Genomic DNA, 13,714 nt, shown 5'->3' on the forward strand with positions numbered 1-13,714 from the left:
GGGTCCACCACCTGCAACCAGTGACTCAACACAAAGACGGAAGGCCCAGACCCTACGGGACCAGCCGGAGATAGAGGGCAACGGACGGGGGAACGAGTCGAGGCTCTGCCGTCCGGCGTCCTCGTGAACTGGATGGACAAGCGATTCCACCCCAGCTTAGGTGATCCGCAGTACAACCACTGACCCAGCAGAGCGACAGCCCAGCGCGCCCCCGGAGCCCGCAGCCCACTCCTACCGGCGCGGAAATGGGACGCCGTCACACCTGGAGGCCTCTCATTGGCCGCCGAGGGGCCCGCCCCCGAGGCCCCGCCCCACTCCGAGACCCCCTGTAGCCAACCGCGGTAGCGCCCCGGTGCCGCGTCCCCTCGTAGTCCGCCCGCCCGGCAGCAGCACCTGCAGCAGCACGGTGCTCGGCGTCACCTTCACCGTGTGGCGTCGCCCGTTCGGAGCCAACACGGACACCGCGGAGCCCCCGCCGCCTGCCGGGGCCGCCATCTTCCGCTCACGTGACCCGCCGCCGCCAGCTCGACTTCAAACAACTTTATCGGCAACAGCCGGTGCGTACAGCCACGCGGCAAGGGGCGGAGCCTGTGAAGAGGCTGGCGCGCCTTTCCGGGAACCGCCCACTACGCCCAAGCCACGCCCCTGACGTCCAGTCACGCCCCCCAGGGGTAGGAGTCCTCAATCTAGGAAGCTAGAGCTAGTCTGCAAGCCTGGGATTCCGTGGAACCCCTATCACCCCAGCGACCACCACGTGGCCCCGGGTATCGGCCTTGTGGCCTCTGCCCCGCACCCCTAGCCCTAACAGCCTGGGAGCTAAGCCTGCCCGCCATGATGTGACCACATCGGTTTGAGATGAAGTGTACAGAAAAATCTGGAATGGAAAGCAGGGCGTGTGGGGCCCAGTCACTCCCTCCTGTGTGAGTTCTGTCGCACCTTGACAGCCGATCCCAGCTCCCACAGGCCCACATGCCCACATATGCGAAAAGATAGGGCCGCCCTTCCAACAGTGCATGACCTCAAGGTCCTGTGTCGCCCTGCCCTGGAGGTCTCGGCACTGCACATCCTGCCCACGGCCGCCTCCACCCTCCATAGCAGCGCAGCCTCAGCATTTCTGGGGACCTCTGCTAGCTAGGCAGTCACTCAGATTCTATCTCTTAACCCATCAGAATCCCCAATAGTTGGTGGCAGCCAGGCCACATACTCCCCACATCATACCAGCCCAGACTTCTGCTTATCAGTCTGTGAGGGGAGAGGGTGTTCTGGGAGCCTGTTTACTTTTGACTTCTTGTTTACTGCTGTCTCCACTCAGCCTATCTCCCACCCTCATCTTCCTGAGCTCCCACCTACCTGCGTGACCCAGCAGATATTGCTGGGAAATGACCACTGATACGGCCCCGCAAGGACACAACCCTTTCCTGTATTGCGGCAGATGGTGCAGGTATGGAGACTTGCTCCTCCCTCCACCTGGTTCTGGACACAGACTGGGAGAGACAGACCAGACCCTTTGCCCTCAAGGCAAGGCTGGCCAGATATGGTGAAAACCCCATACAGTGCAACAACCCCTGGATCCTGCTGGGCTGTCTGGGAGGAGAGGGAACCTCCAGTTGGCTGGTCTCTGGAGTCCCTTCCCTAATGGACTGATTTCAGGCCAGAGCCATCAGTCAAGTGACTGGCCCCTCACGTGCTGGCCCTGTGGCCTCTGTTCTGTGGAGAGGCAGCTTCCCACCTGTTTTGCTCCCAAAACTGCCCTGGGCAGCTCAGCTCAGTCCAGGCCCCGCCTCCCACCACCTAGATTCCAGAAGGTACTCACACACAAGACCACATGGTGGCCTCAGGGTCAAAGGCCTCTCTGGAGGACCCAACCCCTGGGACAGTCTCCTAACTCAGCCTCTTTTTGTAGGCTTTATTTTTCTTTCCTAATCTGATTCTTTTGTTCACAGCACACATGTGATTTCAGTGCTAAAATCTATTTTTGTTGTTGTTGTTGTTTTTATTCAGAGAGGGAAAGATGAGAAAGACAGAGACACCATAGTACTGGAGCTTTCTTTGGTGCCACAGCACCTCCCAAGTAGTGCCAGGGTTCCAGCCTTGGCCAAGAACAAAGGCAAGATGGGTAAGAGAAGGTGGGTTCATTATTCTTAATAGCTTAGTATTCCATGGTGTATATATACCACAACTTTCTCAGCCATTCATCTGTTGTTGGGCACCTGGGTTGCTTCCAGGTTTTGGTTATTACAAATTGTGCTGCTGTGAACATAGGTGTACACATATTTTTTTGGATGTGTGTGATTGACCCCTTAGGATATATCCCTAGGAGAGGTATTACTGGGTCATAGGGAAGATCCATTTCTTGCCTTATGAGGGCTCTCCAAACTGACCTATCTTGGATGGAGCTAGAAGGAATTATGTTAAGTATGTTAGAAAGACAAAGATGAGTATGGGATGATTCCACTCATAAATAGGAGTTGAGAAAGAAAAACAGAAAAGGAAACACAAAGCAGAATTTGACTGAATTTGGAGTATTGCACCAAAGTTAAAAATTCTGGGAGAGGGAGAGGGTAGATTTTCAGCTTCACTCTAGGGGGGGTGGGGGTAGGGATACAGACCTTTGATGGTGGGAATGGTATTAATACACACTCCTATTAACCTATAGTCTTACAAATCACTATTTAAAATGAGAGGGGGGAATAGATTGAATCTCTCAAACTTTTTGATGTATAGACCCCAGTTCTGAATATATATTCCTTTAATCTAAGCACTCAAGGCTTCAAATTGATAACCTGATTGAATCTCAACAGTGGCCTTAAATTGTTAATAATGTCTTTTTCTTTGAAATATTAAGTCACCTCTAATTTTAGACCAGAAAGACCAGAAACATCTGGTTGCATCACTACATAAGATACAGCTACATGTAAATAACATTGAATGACATAAATCATGGTAAGGTTTTGTATGATACAGAAAATCCTAACAATGGGATTTTCAAAGTCAACCAAATTTCCAAATAACTTGGTTATAGTAATAACTAACTATTGCCTTCTTAATCCCTAAAACAGCAGGAATCCTCCCCCCATTCTCTATAAAACTCATATTTCTAACAGTCCTGGGGCTTCTGCTGTGTGGCTCCTTTTTCAGCAGTCTTTTCTTGACCCATACTAATTGATACTACATCTGATGATCTCAGCCTAATCAATGCAACCAGTACCACCTTGACATGATTCACTTCGGACTATGTCCGAAGAAGCCAGACCTGCTATGTCAACCCTTCATCTCCAGTACTCTGGTGAGACCTTTCCTAGCTCATAGGACTCCTTAATTCCATTTCAGGTGGTGCACTTCCTAACAAAGCCACAGCACCTAGATATGGACCAGGGCCTAAGAGACAGAGCACATGTACACATGTACCCATAAGTTAGGGGAAAATATATACCTTAAAACAGAAGTGTGGGCAAGGGTAGATAGCATAATGGTTTTGCAAAGAGACTTTCATGTGTGAGGCTCCAGAGTCCCAGGTTCAATCCCCTGCACCACCATAAGCCAGAGCTGAGTAGTGCTCTGGTAAAAAAAAAAAAAAAATGCATAAGAGTTTGCAGTGACCCAGTAAGTGCTGCAAGCAAGTAGAAAGACCTAAAAAGACACCATAATCTACTTAGTCAAATAGGTTCTTCTTAGACCTAGATATCCTCCCCACCCATTTCCTATTTCACTTCCCTCAATCACTCCAAGGTTAGCCTTGTCAGACAAAGTAAGGACGACAAAAGGTGGATAAGTGCAAGAGACTGGCATACTTTTTTTTAAAAAAAAAATTTATTTATGGAGCGGACCCCAGAGAGCCCTGAGAAGCCCCACCACTGCCACCGGCCTAGTTACCATCACACCCCAGGAGGAGCCGCAGCTGCAGCAGCCGGCCCCAGTCACCATCACCGCAACCATGAGCAGCAAGGCTGAGACCCAGCAGCCGCCCACCACCCCCCACCCAGCGCTGACACCAAGCCCAGTACCGTGGGCAGCAGCGCAGGGAGCGGCAGACCAGGCAGCCTCACATTGGCAGCGCCTGCTGGCAGGGACAAGAAGGTCATCGCAAGGAAGGTTTTGGGAACAGTAAAATGGTTCAATGTAAGGAATGGATATGGTTTCATCAACAGGAATGACACCAAGGAAGATGTATTTGTACACCAGACTGCCATAAAGAAGAATAACCCCAGGAAGTACCTTCGCGGTGTAGGAGATGGAGAGACTGTGGAGTCTGATGTTGTTGAAGGAGAAAAGGGTGCTGAGGCAGCAAATGTTACAGGTCCTGGTGGAGTTGCAGTAAATATGCAGCAGACCGTAACCATTATAGACGCTATCCACGTCGCAGGGGTCCTCCACGCAATTACCAGCAAAATTACCAGAATAGTGAGAGTGGGGAAAAGAATGAGGGATCAAAGAGTGCTCCCGAAGGCCAGGCCCAACAATGCAGGCAACGGTTCCCACCTTACTACATGCGGAGACCTTATGGGCGTTGACCACAGTATTCCAACCCTCCCATGCAGGGAGAAGTGATGGAGTGCTGACAACCAGGATGCAGGAGAACAAGGTAGACCAGTGAGACAGAACATGTATCGGGGCTATAGGCCACGATTCTTCAGGGGCCCTCCTCGCCAAAGACAACCTAGAGAGGATGGCAATGAAGAAGATAAGGAAAATCAAGGAGATGAGACCCAAGGTCAGCAGCCACCTTCGATTACCGACGCAGACGCCCAGAAAACCCTAAACCACAAGATGGCAAAGAGACAAAAGCAGCCGATCCACCAGCTGAGAATTCGTCCGCTCCTGAGGCTGAGCAGGGCGGGACTGAGTAAATGCCAGCTTACCATCTCTACCATCATCCAGTTTAGTCACCAACAAGAAGAAATGAATATGAAATTGCAGCAATAAGAAATGAACAAGAGATTGGAGCTGAAGACCTTAAGTGCTTGCTTTTTGCCCGTTGACCAGATAACCAGAACTATCTGCATTATCTATGCAGCATGGCATTTTTATTATTTTTACCTAAAGATGTCTCTTTTTGCTAACGACAAACTCTTTTTTTTTAAACAAAATCTAACAAAGTCCCAAAACCTAGATATACACCAGTTTCTGTGAGAGAGAGCATATGTTCACACGTATCCATAAACTACTGTAAAATATATGCCTGAAAGCAGAAGTGCACTAGAGTTTGCAGTGAGTATCCCCCTAACATTTCCTCTCCACTATTCCAAGCTTTGGGTCCATGATTGCTCAACAATTTGTTTGGCTTCGTATGTTAACTCTCTTTTCAGTCACCAGGTTCCAGATGTCATCAGGATGCCGGCCAGGCTTCCCTAGACTGAAGACCCCACTAATGTGTCCTGTAGCTCTGCTTCCCCAGAGACCCACCCTACTAGGGAAAGACTGGGAGTATGGACTGACCAGTCAACGCCCATATTCAGCGGGGAAGCAATTACAGAAGCCAGACCTTCTACCTTCTGCAACCCACAATGACCCTGGGTCCATGCTCCCAGAGGGATAGAGAATGGGAAAGCTATCAGGGGAGGGGGTGGGAAATGGAGACTGGGTGGTGGGAATTGTGTGGAATTGTACCCCTCCTACCCTATGGTTTTGTTAATTAATCCTTTCTTAAATAAAAAAAAGGCCTGGTTTTTCTCAATACACCTTTAAAGGTTTTTAAATTGTTTCATAACTGGTCAAGTTGAGATTTTTAAGAACCTCATTTTTAATTTGTAATAAAAGTTTAAAACTTGATTTTTTTTAAAAAAAGTCAACAAGCTGCAAGCATCTGTTAATAAAGGTCTTAAATAATAAAAAAATTATTTATAAAAAAGGAAACACTGACTAAACCATAGGATAAGAGGGGTACAACTTCACACAATTCCCACCACCAGAACTCTGTATCCCATCCCCTCCCCTAATAGCTTTCCTATTCTTTAACTCTCTGGGAATATGGACTCAAGGTCATTATGGGGTGCAGAAAGTGGAAGGCCTGGCTTCTGTAATTGCTTCCCTGCTGAACATGGGTGTTGACAGGTCGATCCATACTCCCAGCCTGCCTCTCTCTTTCCCTAGTGGGGAAGGGCTCTCAGGAAGCAGAGCTCCAGGACACATTGGTGGGTTTGTCTGCCCAGGGAAGTCTGGTTGGCATCATGGTAACATCTGGAACCTGGTGGTTGAAAAAAGAGTTAACATATGAAGCCAAACAAATTGTTGACCAATCATGGACCTAAAGGCTGGAATAGTGCAGATGGAGAGTTGGGGGGCCCTCTATTTTGTAGATAGCTAGTAGTAGGCATATTTTAGTTATATTCCAAAGGGCCTGTGGCTATACTAGTGTTTTTTGTTTTTTGTTTTTTTGCCTGAGCCTGAAATCTGATATGCAGGTGGATCCTAATTATTATCTGGGGAGGTGATGTCATGGCTGGCAGAAGAACCAGAAAGCTGGATCAGCAAAGAGAGTAACTCCCAGATATGGGAAAGGTATATAAATATTGTTGACTGTAAACCCCATCAATTTGATCTGATCTGGGGCCCATATTCAGCTTAGGAGCCTATGTGACATTTGCATCCCTGTAGATCTGAGCTCACATTCTGTGGTCATAAGTAGGAACATTCCAAACTGCCCAAATATCAGGACCCATCTTCCTCAGATGTAGCATAGAGTCTATTGTCCAGCCTCTCTTCGGAGGATGGAACATTCTCTACCATTGTTGATCCAAGTTGAGGGCAAGGTCCTTTGGGGGCCCACAAAGGGGTCTATTGTGTTGTTCCTGATAGGAATGACCGATAACAATGGAGAGAGGGATTTATTTGAGGTCTAGGCCCATCATGTCTGTTTGGGAATCTCAGGACTCCCCGAATAGGGCCCCGGAAGACTGGCATACTTTTAATGATGGCTCTTTTGGTTACTACCAGGCCACCCCATTACCCGGGGCCCTAGTCGGGGAATCCTGTGATTGCCACACAGACATAATGGACCTAGACCTCTAATAGAACCCTCTCTCCACTGTCACTGGTTATCTCCATCAGGAACAACATAATGGACCCCTCTGTGGGCCCCTATAGGACCTTGCCCTCAACATGGATCAACAGCACTAGGGATTGCCCCATTCTCTGAAGGGAGGTTGGGCCAAAATACTCTACCACTTGAGGAAGATGGGTCTGGAATGAGTGCAACGTAGAATGTTCCTGGATATGACCACAGAATACAAGCTCAAATCTACAGGGATGCAGAGGTTACATAGGCGCCTGCACTGAATATGAGCCCCAGATCAAATTGACGGGGTTTTTCAGTTAACCATATATACTTTCCCCATATTTGAGAGCTATTCTCTTCCCTGATCCAGCTTTCTAGTGCCATTTCCAACTCTGACACCATCTCCTCAGAAAATACTTTTGGCCTGAAAAACAAAGAGTCACCTACAAAGGAAAACCCATAAGATTAGCAGCAGACTTCTCCATACAAACACTACAGGCCAGAAGAGAATGGCAAGATATCTGTCGAGTGCTCAATGAGAAAGGCTTTCAGCCAAGAATACTATATCCTGCTAGACTGTCATTCAGACTGGATGGAAGAAGCATCAAAACCTTCTCAGACAAGCAACAGTTGAAGGAAGCAACCATCACCAAGCCTGCCCTGAAAGAACTTCTGAAAGGTCTCCTATAAACAACCAGACCACCACAAATAGGACATATATCAAAACACTCTAAAACTCTACAAGAATGGTGTTAAAATATCTTCCATGTCTGATATCAATAAATGTCAATGGCCTGAATTCACCTATTAAAAAACACAGAGTAGGAAGATGGATCAGAAAACACAACCCAACAATATGTTGTCTACAGGAAACTCACCTAACTCAACAAGACAAACACAGACTTAAAGTGAAAGGATGGAAAACTATCATACAAGCCAATGGCCCACAAAAAAGGGCAGGAACAGCTATTCTCATATCTGACATGATAGACTTTAAAATAGATAAGATTAAAAAAGATAGGAATGGACACTACTTAATGCTCAGAGGATCAGTCAATCAAGAGGACTTAACAATTATTAACATCTATGCACCCAATGAGAAGCCATCTAAATACATCAAACTTCTACTGAAAGAGCTACAGCAATATATTAACAGTAACACAATCATAGTAGGGGACTTCAACACCCCACTCTCTCAACTTGACAGATCATCCAGGAAGAAAATCAGTAAAGACATAAGGGAGCTAAATGAAGAGATAGATAAACTAGAACTATTGGACATTTTCAGAGTCATTCATCCCAAGAAACTGGAATACACATTTTACTCAAATCCACCTGGGTCATTCTCAAGGATAGACCATATGTTAGGCCACAAAGACAGCATCAGCCAATTCAAGAGCACTGAAATCATCCCAAGCATCTTCTCAGACCACAGTGGAATTAAACTAACACTTAACAAGCAACAAAAGATTAGTAACAATCCCAAAATGTGGAAGCTCAACAGTACACTTCTTAACAACTTCTGGGTCAAAGAGGAAATCAAGGAAGAAATCAAAATGTTTCGAGAGTTCAATGAAAATGAAGACACAAGCTATCAAAATATTTGGGACACAGCTAAAGCAGTCCTAAGAGGGAAGTTCATAGCTATACAAGCACACATTAGGAAACAAGAAAAGGCACAAATAAACAGCCTGATTGCACATCTTAAAGACCTAGAAGAAGAACAACAAAGGAATCCTAAAGCAACCAGAAGGACAGAAATCACTAAAGTTAGGGCAGAAATAAATAACATTGAGAATAGGAAAACCATACAAAAGATCAATGAAAGTAAATGTTGGTTCTTCGAAAGAGTAAACAAAATCGACAAGCCTTTAGCCAGACTCACAAAACAAAAAAGGGAGAAGACCCAAATAAATCGGATACTAAATGAAAGAGGAGATATCACAACAGACACCACAGAAATTCAACATATCATGCGAGGCTTCTATGAACAACTATATGCCACCAAGCTAGAGAACCTAGAAGAAATGGACGAGTCCCTAGATACCTAACAACTTCCAAAACTAAGTAAAGAGGAAGTGAATAACATGAACAGGCCCATCACAGCTAATGAAATTGAAACAGTTATCAAAAATCTTCCCAAAAATAAAAGTCCTGGACCAGATGGTTTTACAAATGAATTCTACAAAACTTTCAAAGAAGAACTAATACCTCTACTTTTAAAAGTCTTCCAGAAGATTGAAGACACTGGAATACTCCCTGCCAGCTTCTATGAAGCCAACATCACCCTGATACCAAAAGCAGACAGGGACACAACCAAAAAAGAAAACTACAGACCAATATCTCTGATGAACATAGATGCGAAAATATTGAACAAAATTCTAGCCAACCGGATACAGCAGTATATCAAAAAGATTGTTCATCATGACCAAGTGGGGTTTATCCCAGGCATGCAAGGTTGGTTTAATATACGTAAATCAATCAATGTGATCCACCACATCAACAAAAGCAAGACCAAAAACCACATGGTCATATCAATAGATGCAGAGAAAGCCTTTGACAAAATACAACATCCCTTTATGATCAAAACACTACAAAAAATGGGAATAGATGGAAAATTCCTGAAGATAGTGGAGTCTATATATAGCAAACCTACAGCCAACATCATACTCAATGGTGAAAGACTGGAAGCATTTCCCCTCAGATCAGGTACTAGACAGGGCTGCCCACTATCACCATTACTATTCAACATAGTGTTTGAAATTCTTGCCATAGCAATCAGGCAGGAGCTAGGAGTTAAAGGCATACAGATTGGAAGAGAAGAAGTCAAACTCTCCCTATTTGCAGATGACATGATAGTATACATGGAAAAACCTAAGGAATCCAGCAAGAAGCTTTTGGAAATCATCAGGCAATACAGTAAGGTGTCAGCCTACGAAATTAACATTCAAAAGTCAGTGGCATTCCTCTATACAAACACTAAGTTAGAAGAAACTGAAATCCAGAAATCAGTTCCTTTTTCTATAGCAACAAAAACAATAAAATATCTAGGAGTAAACCTAACCAAAGAAGTGAAAGACTTGTATACTGAAAATTATGAGTCACTACTCAAAGAAATTGAAAAAGACACAAGAAGTGGAAAGATATTCCATGTTCATGGGTTGGAAGAATTAACATCATCAAAATGAATATATTACCCAGAGCCATCTACAAATTTAATGCTATCCCCATCAAGATCCCAAGCACATTATTTAGGAGAATAGAAGAAATGCTACAAATCTTTATCTGGAACCAGAAAAGACCTAGAATTGCCAAAACAATCTTGAGAAAAAAGAACAGAACCAGAGGCATCACACTGCCAGATCTCAAACAGTATTATAGGGCCATTGTCATCATAACTGCTTGGTACTGGAACATGAACAGACACACTGCCCAGTGGAATAGAATTGAGAGCCCAGAAATGAGGCCCCACACCTACGGACATCTAATCTTTGACAAAGGGGCCCAGACTATTACATGGGGAAGGCAGAGTCTCTTCAACAAATGGTGTTGGAAACAATGGGTTGAAACATGCAGAAGAATGAAACTGAATCACTGTATTTCACCAAATACAAAAGTAAATTCCAAGTGGATCAAGGACTTGGATGTTAGACCACAAACTATCAGATACTTAGAGGAAAATATTGGCAGACCTCTTTTCCGCATACATTTTAAAGACATTTTCAATGAAACGAATCCAATTACAAGGAAGACTAAGGCAAGTATAAACCTATGGGACTACATCAAATTAAAAAGCTTCTGCACAGCAAAAGAAACCACTACCCAAACCAAGAGACCCCTCACAGAATGGGAGAAGATCTTTACATGCCATACATCAGATAAGAGTTTAATAACCAACATATATAAAGAGCTTGCCAGACTCAACAACAAGACAACAAATAACCACATCCAAAAATGGGGGGAGGACTTGGACAGAATATTCACCACAGAAGAGATCCAAAAGGCCAAGAAACACATGAAAAAATGCTCCAAGTCTCTGATTGTCAGAGAAATGAAAATCAAGACAACAATGAGATATCACTTCACTCCTGTGAGAAAGTCATACATCAGAAAAGGTAACAGCAGCAAATGCTGGAGAGGGTGTGGGGTCCAAGGAACCCTCCTGCACTGCTGGTGGGAATGTCAATTGGTCCAACCTCTGTGGAGAACAGTCTGGAGAACTCTCAGAAGGCTAGAAATGGACCTACCCTATGACCCTGCAATTCCCCTCCTGGGGATATATCCTAAGGAACCCAACACATCCATCCAAAAAGATCTGTGTACACATATGTTCTTGGCAGCACAATTTGTAATAGCCAAAACCTGGAAGCAACCCAGGTGTCCAACAACAGATGAGTGGCTGAGCAAGTTGTGGTATATATACAAAATGGAATACTACTCAGCTGTAAAAAATGGTGACTTCACCGTTTTCAGCCGATCTTGGTTGGACCTTGAAAAAATCATGTTGAGTGAAATAAGTCAGAAACGGAAGGATGAATATGGGATGATCTCACTCTCAGGCCGAAGTTGAAAAACAAGATTAGAAAATAAAACACAAGTCGAACCTGAAATGGAATTGGCGTATTGCACCAAAGTAAAAGACTCTGGGGTGGGTGGGTGGGGAGAATACAGATCCATGAAAGATGATGAATGACATAGTGGGGGTTGTATTGTTAAATGGGAATCTGGGGAATGTTATGCATGTACAAACTATTGTATTTACTGTTGAATGTAAAACATTAATTCCCCAATAAAGAAATAAATTATTTTTAAAAAATGGTGCCCACAGAAATGTAAAGGAAAAAAAAAAAGGCTACTGGATTTGTGTGCAGTCACCGAGCTCTAGTGATTACCCTAGGCAAAAAAAAAAAAAAAATTAAGATAAAAATTAAAATAATAAATAAACATGAAAGTCCTACTGCCCTTTCTTTTAGCAGATACCTTATCACTTAAGTATTGTATCCCTTCATAGGAAAGGCAATTTGATATTTGAACTATCTGAAATTCTGTACTTTTTAATTTTTTATTTATTTTCCCTTTTGTTGCTTTTGTTTTTTATTGTTATTGTAGTTATTGTTGTTGTTGTTGATGTTGTCATTGTTAGATAGGACAGAGAGAAATGGAGAAAGGAGGGGAAGACAGAGTGGGGGCGAGAAAGACACCTGCAGACCTGCTTCACTGCCTTGAACTGCAGAGGTGGGGAGCCAGGCGTTCAAACGAGGATCCTTATGCCGGTTATTGTGCTTTGCACCATGTGCGCTCAACCCGCTGTACTACCGCCAGACTCCCTCTGTACTTTTTTGAAGCATGTTTTTTTTTGTGCCATCTGGCAAACAAGCTACACAATGAGATACAGTATATCCAATTCTAGCATTACTAGAGCTTTTTTCAAGATAGGACTTTCTTACAAATTCTAAAGAATAGAAACTGAGTCAACAAGGGCAACAAAAAGAAAATAAATAAATAAGTATTAAAAAAAAGAATAGAGACTGAGTTTAGTGTGAATTATTTAAATATCTGGCAGTATGAAAGATGAAGAAAACATGAGTCATTGAAAAGGGCCATTCTTCCTTGGCAGGACATTGTCTTCGATGTAGAACAACAGTGGTAGAAACTGCCCCACTCTCCGCAGGGAGGCTGGGTCAGCCTACTCTGCCACTCGAGGAAGACAGGTCCTGAAATGAGTGCAGTCTAGAGTGTTCTCAGCTCTGACCATGAACTCAGAGCTCAGACTGACAGGGACTCAGAGGTTACACAGGTAAAAAAAAAAAAAAAAATACTTTTGGCCTATCTGCATGTTAGCTGTTGGCAAAAATTAGTAAAATCACAGGCCCCCTGGAATATACCTAAAGTAGACTTCCTAGCTTTTTCCAAAATGGAGACCCCAAATCCCATCTGCTAAATTCTTACCTTTAGGTTCCTGATTATTAAACAATTTGTTCTGCTTTATATCTAAATGTTTTTCAGCCACCAAGTTGCAAGTGCTACCATGATGCCAACCTGACTTCCCTGGGCAGACGACCTCACCAATGTTTCTGTAACCCCAGCTCCCCAGAGCCCTGCCCCATGAAGGAAAAGATAGACACAAGCTGGGGGTATGGATCGGCCTGCCAATGTCCATGTCCAGTGGAGAAACAATTACAGAAACCAGACCTTCTACCTTCTGTATTCCATAATGATCCTTGGTCTAGAATCCCAGAGGGATAAAGAATAGGAAACCTTTCAAGGAAGGGGATGGAATATGGAACTCTGGTAGTAGAAACTGTGTGGAATTATACCCCTCTTATCCTATGGTCTTGTTGATATTTCTTATTTTATGAATAAATTTTTTTTAAAAAAGAACAAAGGCAAGGCATAGCATATGCCCTTCCCAGTGAGCTATATCTCCTGCTCCCTAATCTTATTATCTTAAAAATGACAAATCAATGGAGTCGGGCAGTAGTATAGTGGGTTAAGCGCATGGGGCGCAAAGCACAAGGACCAACATAAGGATCCCAGTTCCATGGATGTGAGGGTGATCTGGCTGGGACATCTGTCACCCCATTGATTGGAAGGGTTAATTTGGTTGATCTGGCTGGTTAGGCGGGTGTCCCCTTCCTCCCTCACCACTCCATGTGTGTCCCTCCTGAAGCTGCGTGCTCTGTCAAAGAGGATGGCCTTTCCTGAATAGAGACGGACCAG

At 44.3% G+C, this 13,714-nt stretch overlaps 1 protein-coding gene, 1 long non-coding RNA gene and 1 pseudogene across 6 annotated transcripts in view; 2 read left to right on the forward strand and 1 right to left on the reverse strand.

Annotated features, from left to right (window-relative positions):
* Positions 1 to 524, reverse strand: part of ASPSCR1 (ASPSCR1 tether for SLC2A4, UBX domain containing) — a 28,527-nt gene extending 28,003 nt beyond the window's left edge. For 4 of the 5 annotated variants that reach the window (XR_009544719.1, XR_009544718.1, XM_060171736.1 and 1 more), the window contains exon 1: positions 394 to 524. Coding sequence is in view for 2 of the 5 variants with exons in the window: in XM_060171736.1 (XP_060027719.1) it covers positions 394 to 495 (102 nt within the window). In the remaining 3 variants the exon portion in view is untranslated. The remainder of the gene's footprint in view (positions 1 to 393) is intronic. The other variant, XM_060171737.1, reaches the window with a different exon arrangement.
* On the forward strand, positions 463 to 13,410 carry LOC132532792 (uncharacterized). The gene is made up of 3 exons (XR_009544722.1): positions 463 to 557; positions 1,313 to 1,441; positions 13,001 to 13,410. It is a non-coding gene; the product is annotated as an uncharacterized LOC132532792 (long non-coding RNA).
* Positions 3,809 to 5,028, forward strand: LOC103114782 (Y-box-binding protein 1-like; annotated as a pseudogene).
* Positions 13,411 to 13,714: the final 304 nt, after the last annotated feature.

Source organism: Erinaceus europaeus, chromosome 14, assembly GCF_950295315.1.
Source record: "Erinaceus europaeus chromosome 14, mEriEur2.1, whole genome shotgun sequence".
Taxonomy (NCBI): Eukaryota; Metazoa; Chordata; class Mammalia; order Eulipotyphla; family Erinaceidae; genus Erinaceus; species Erinaceus europaeus.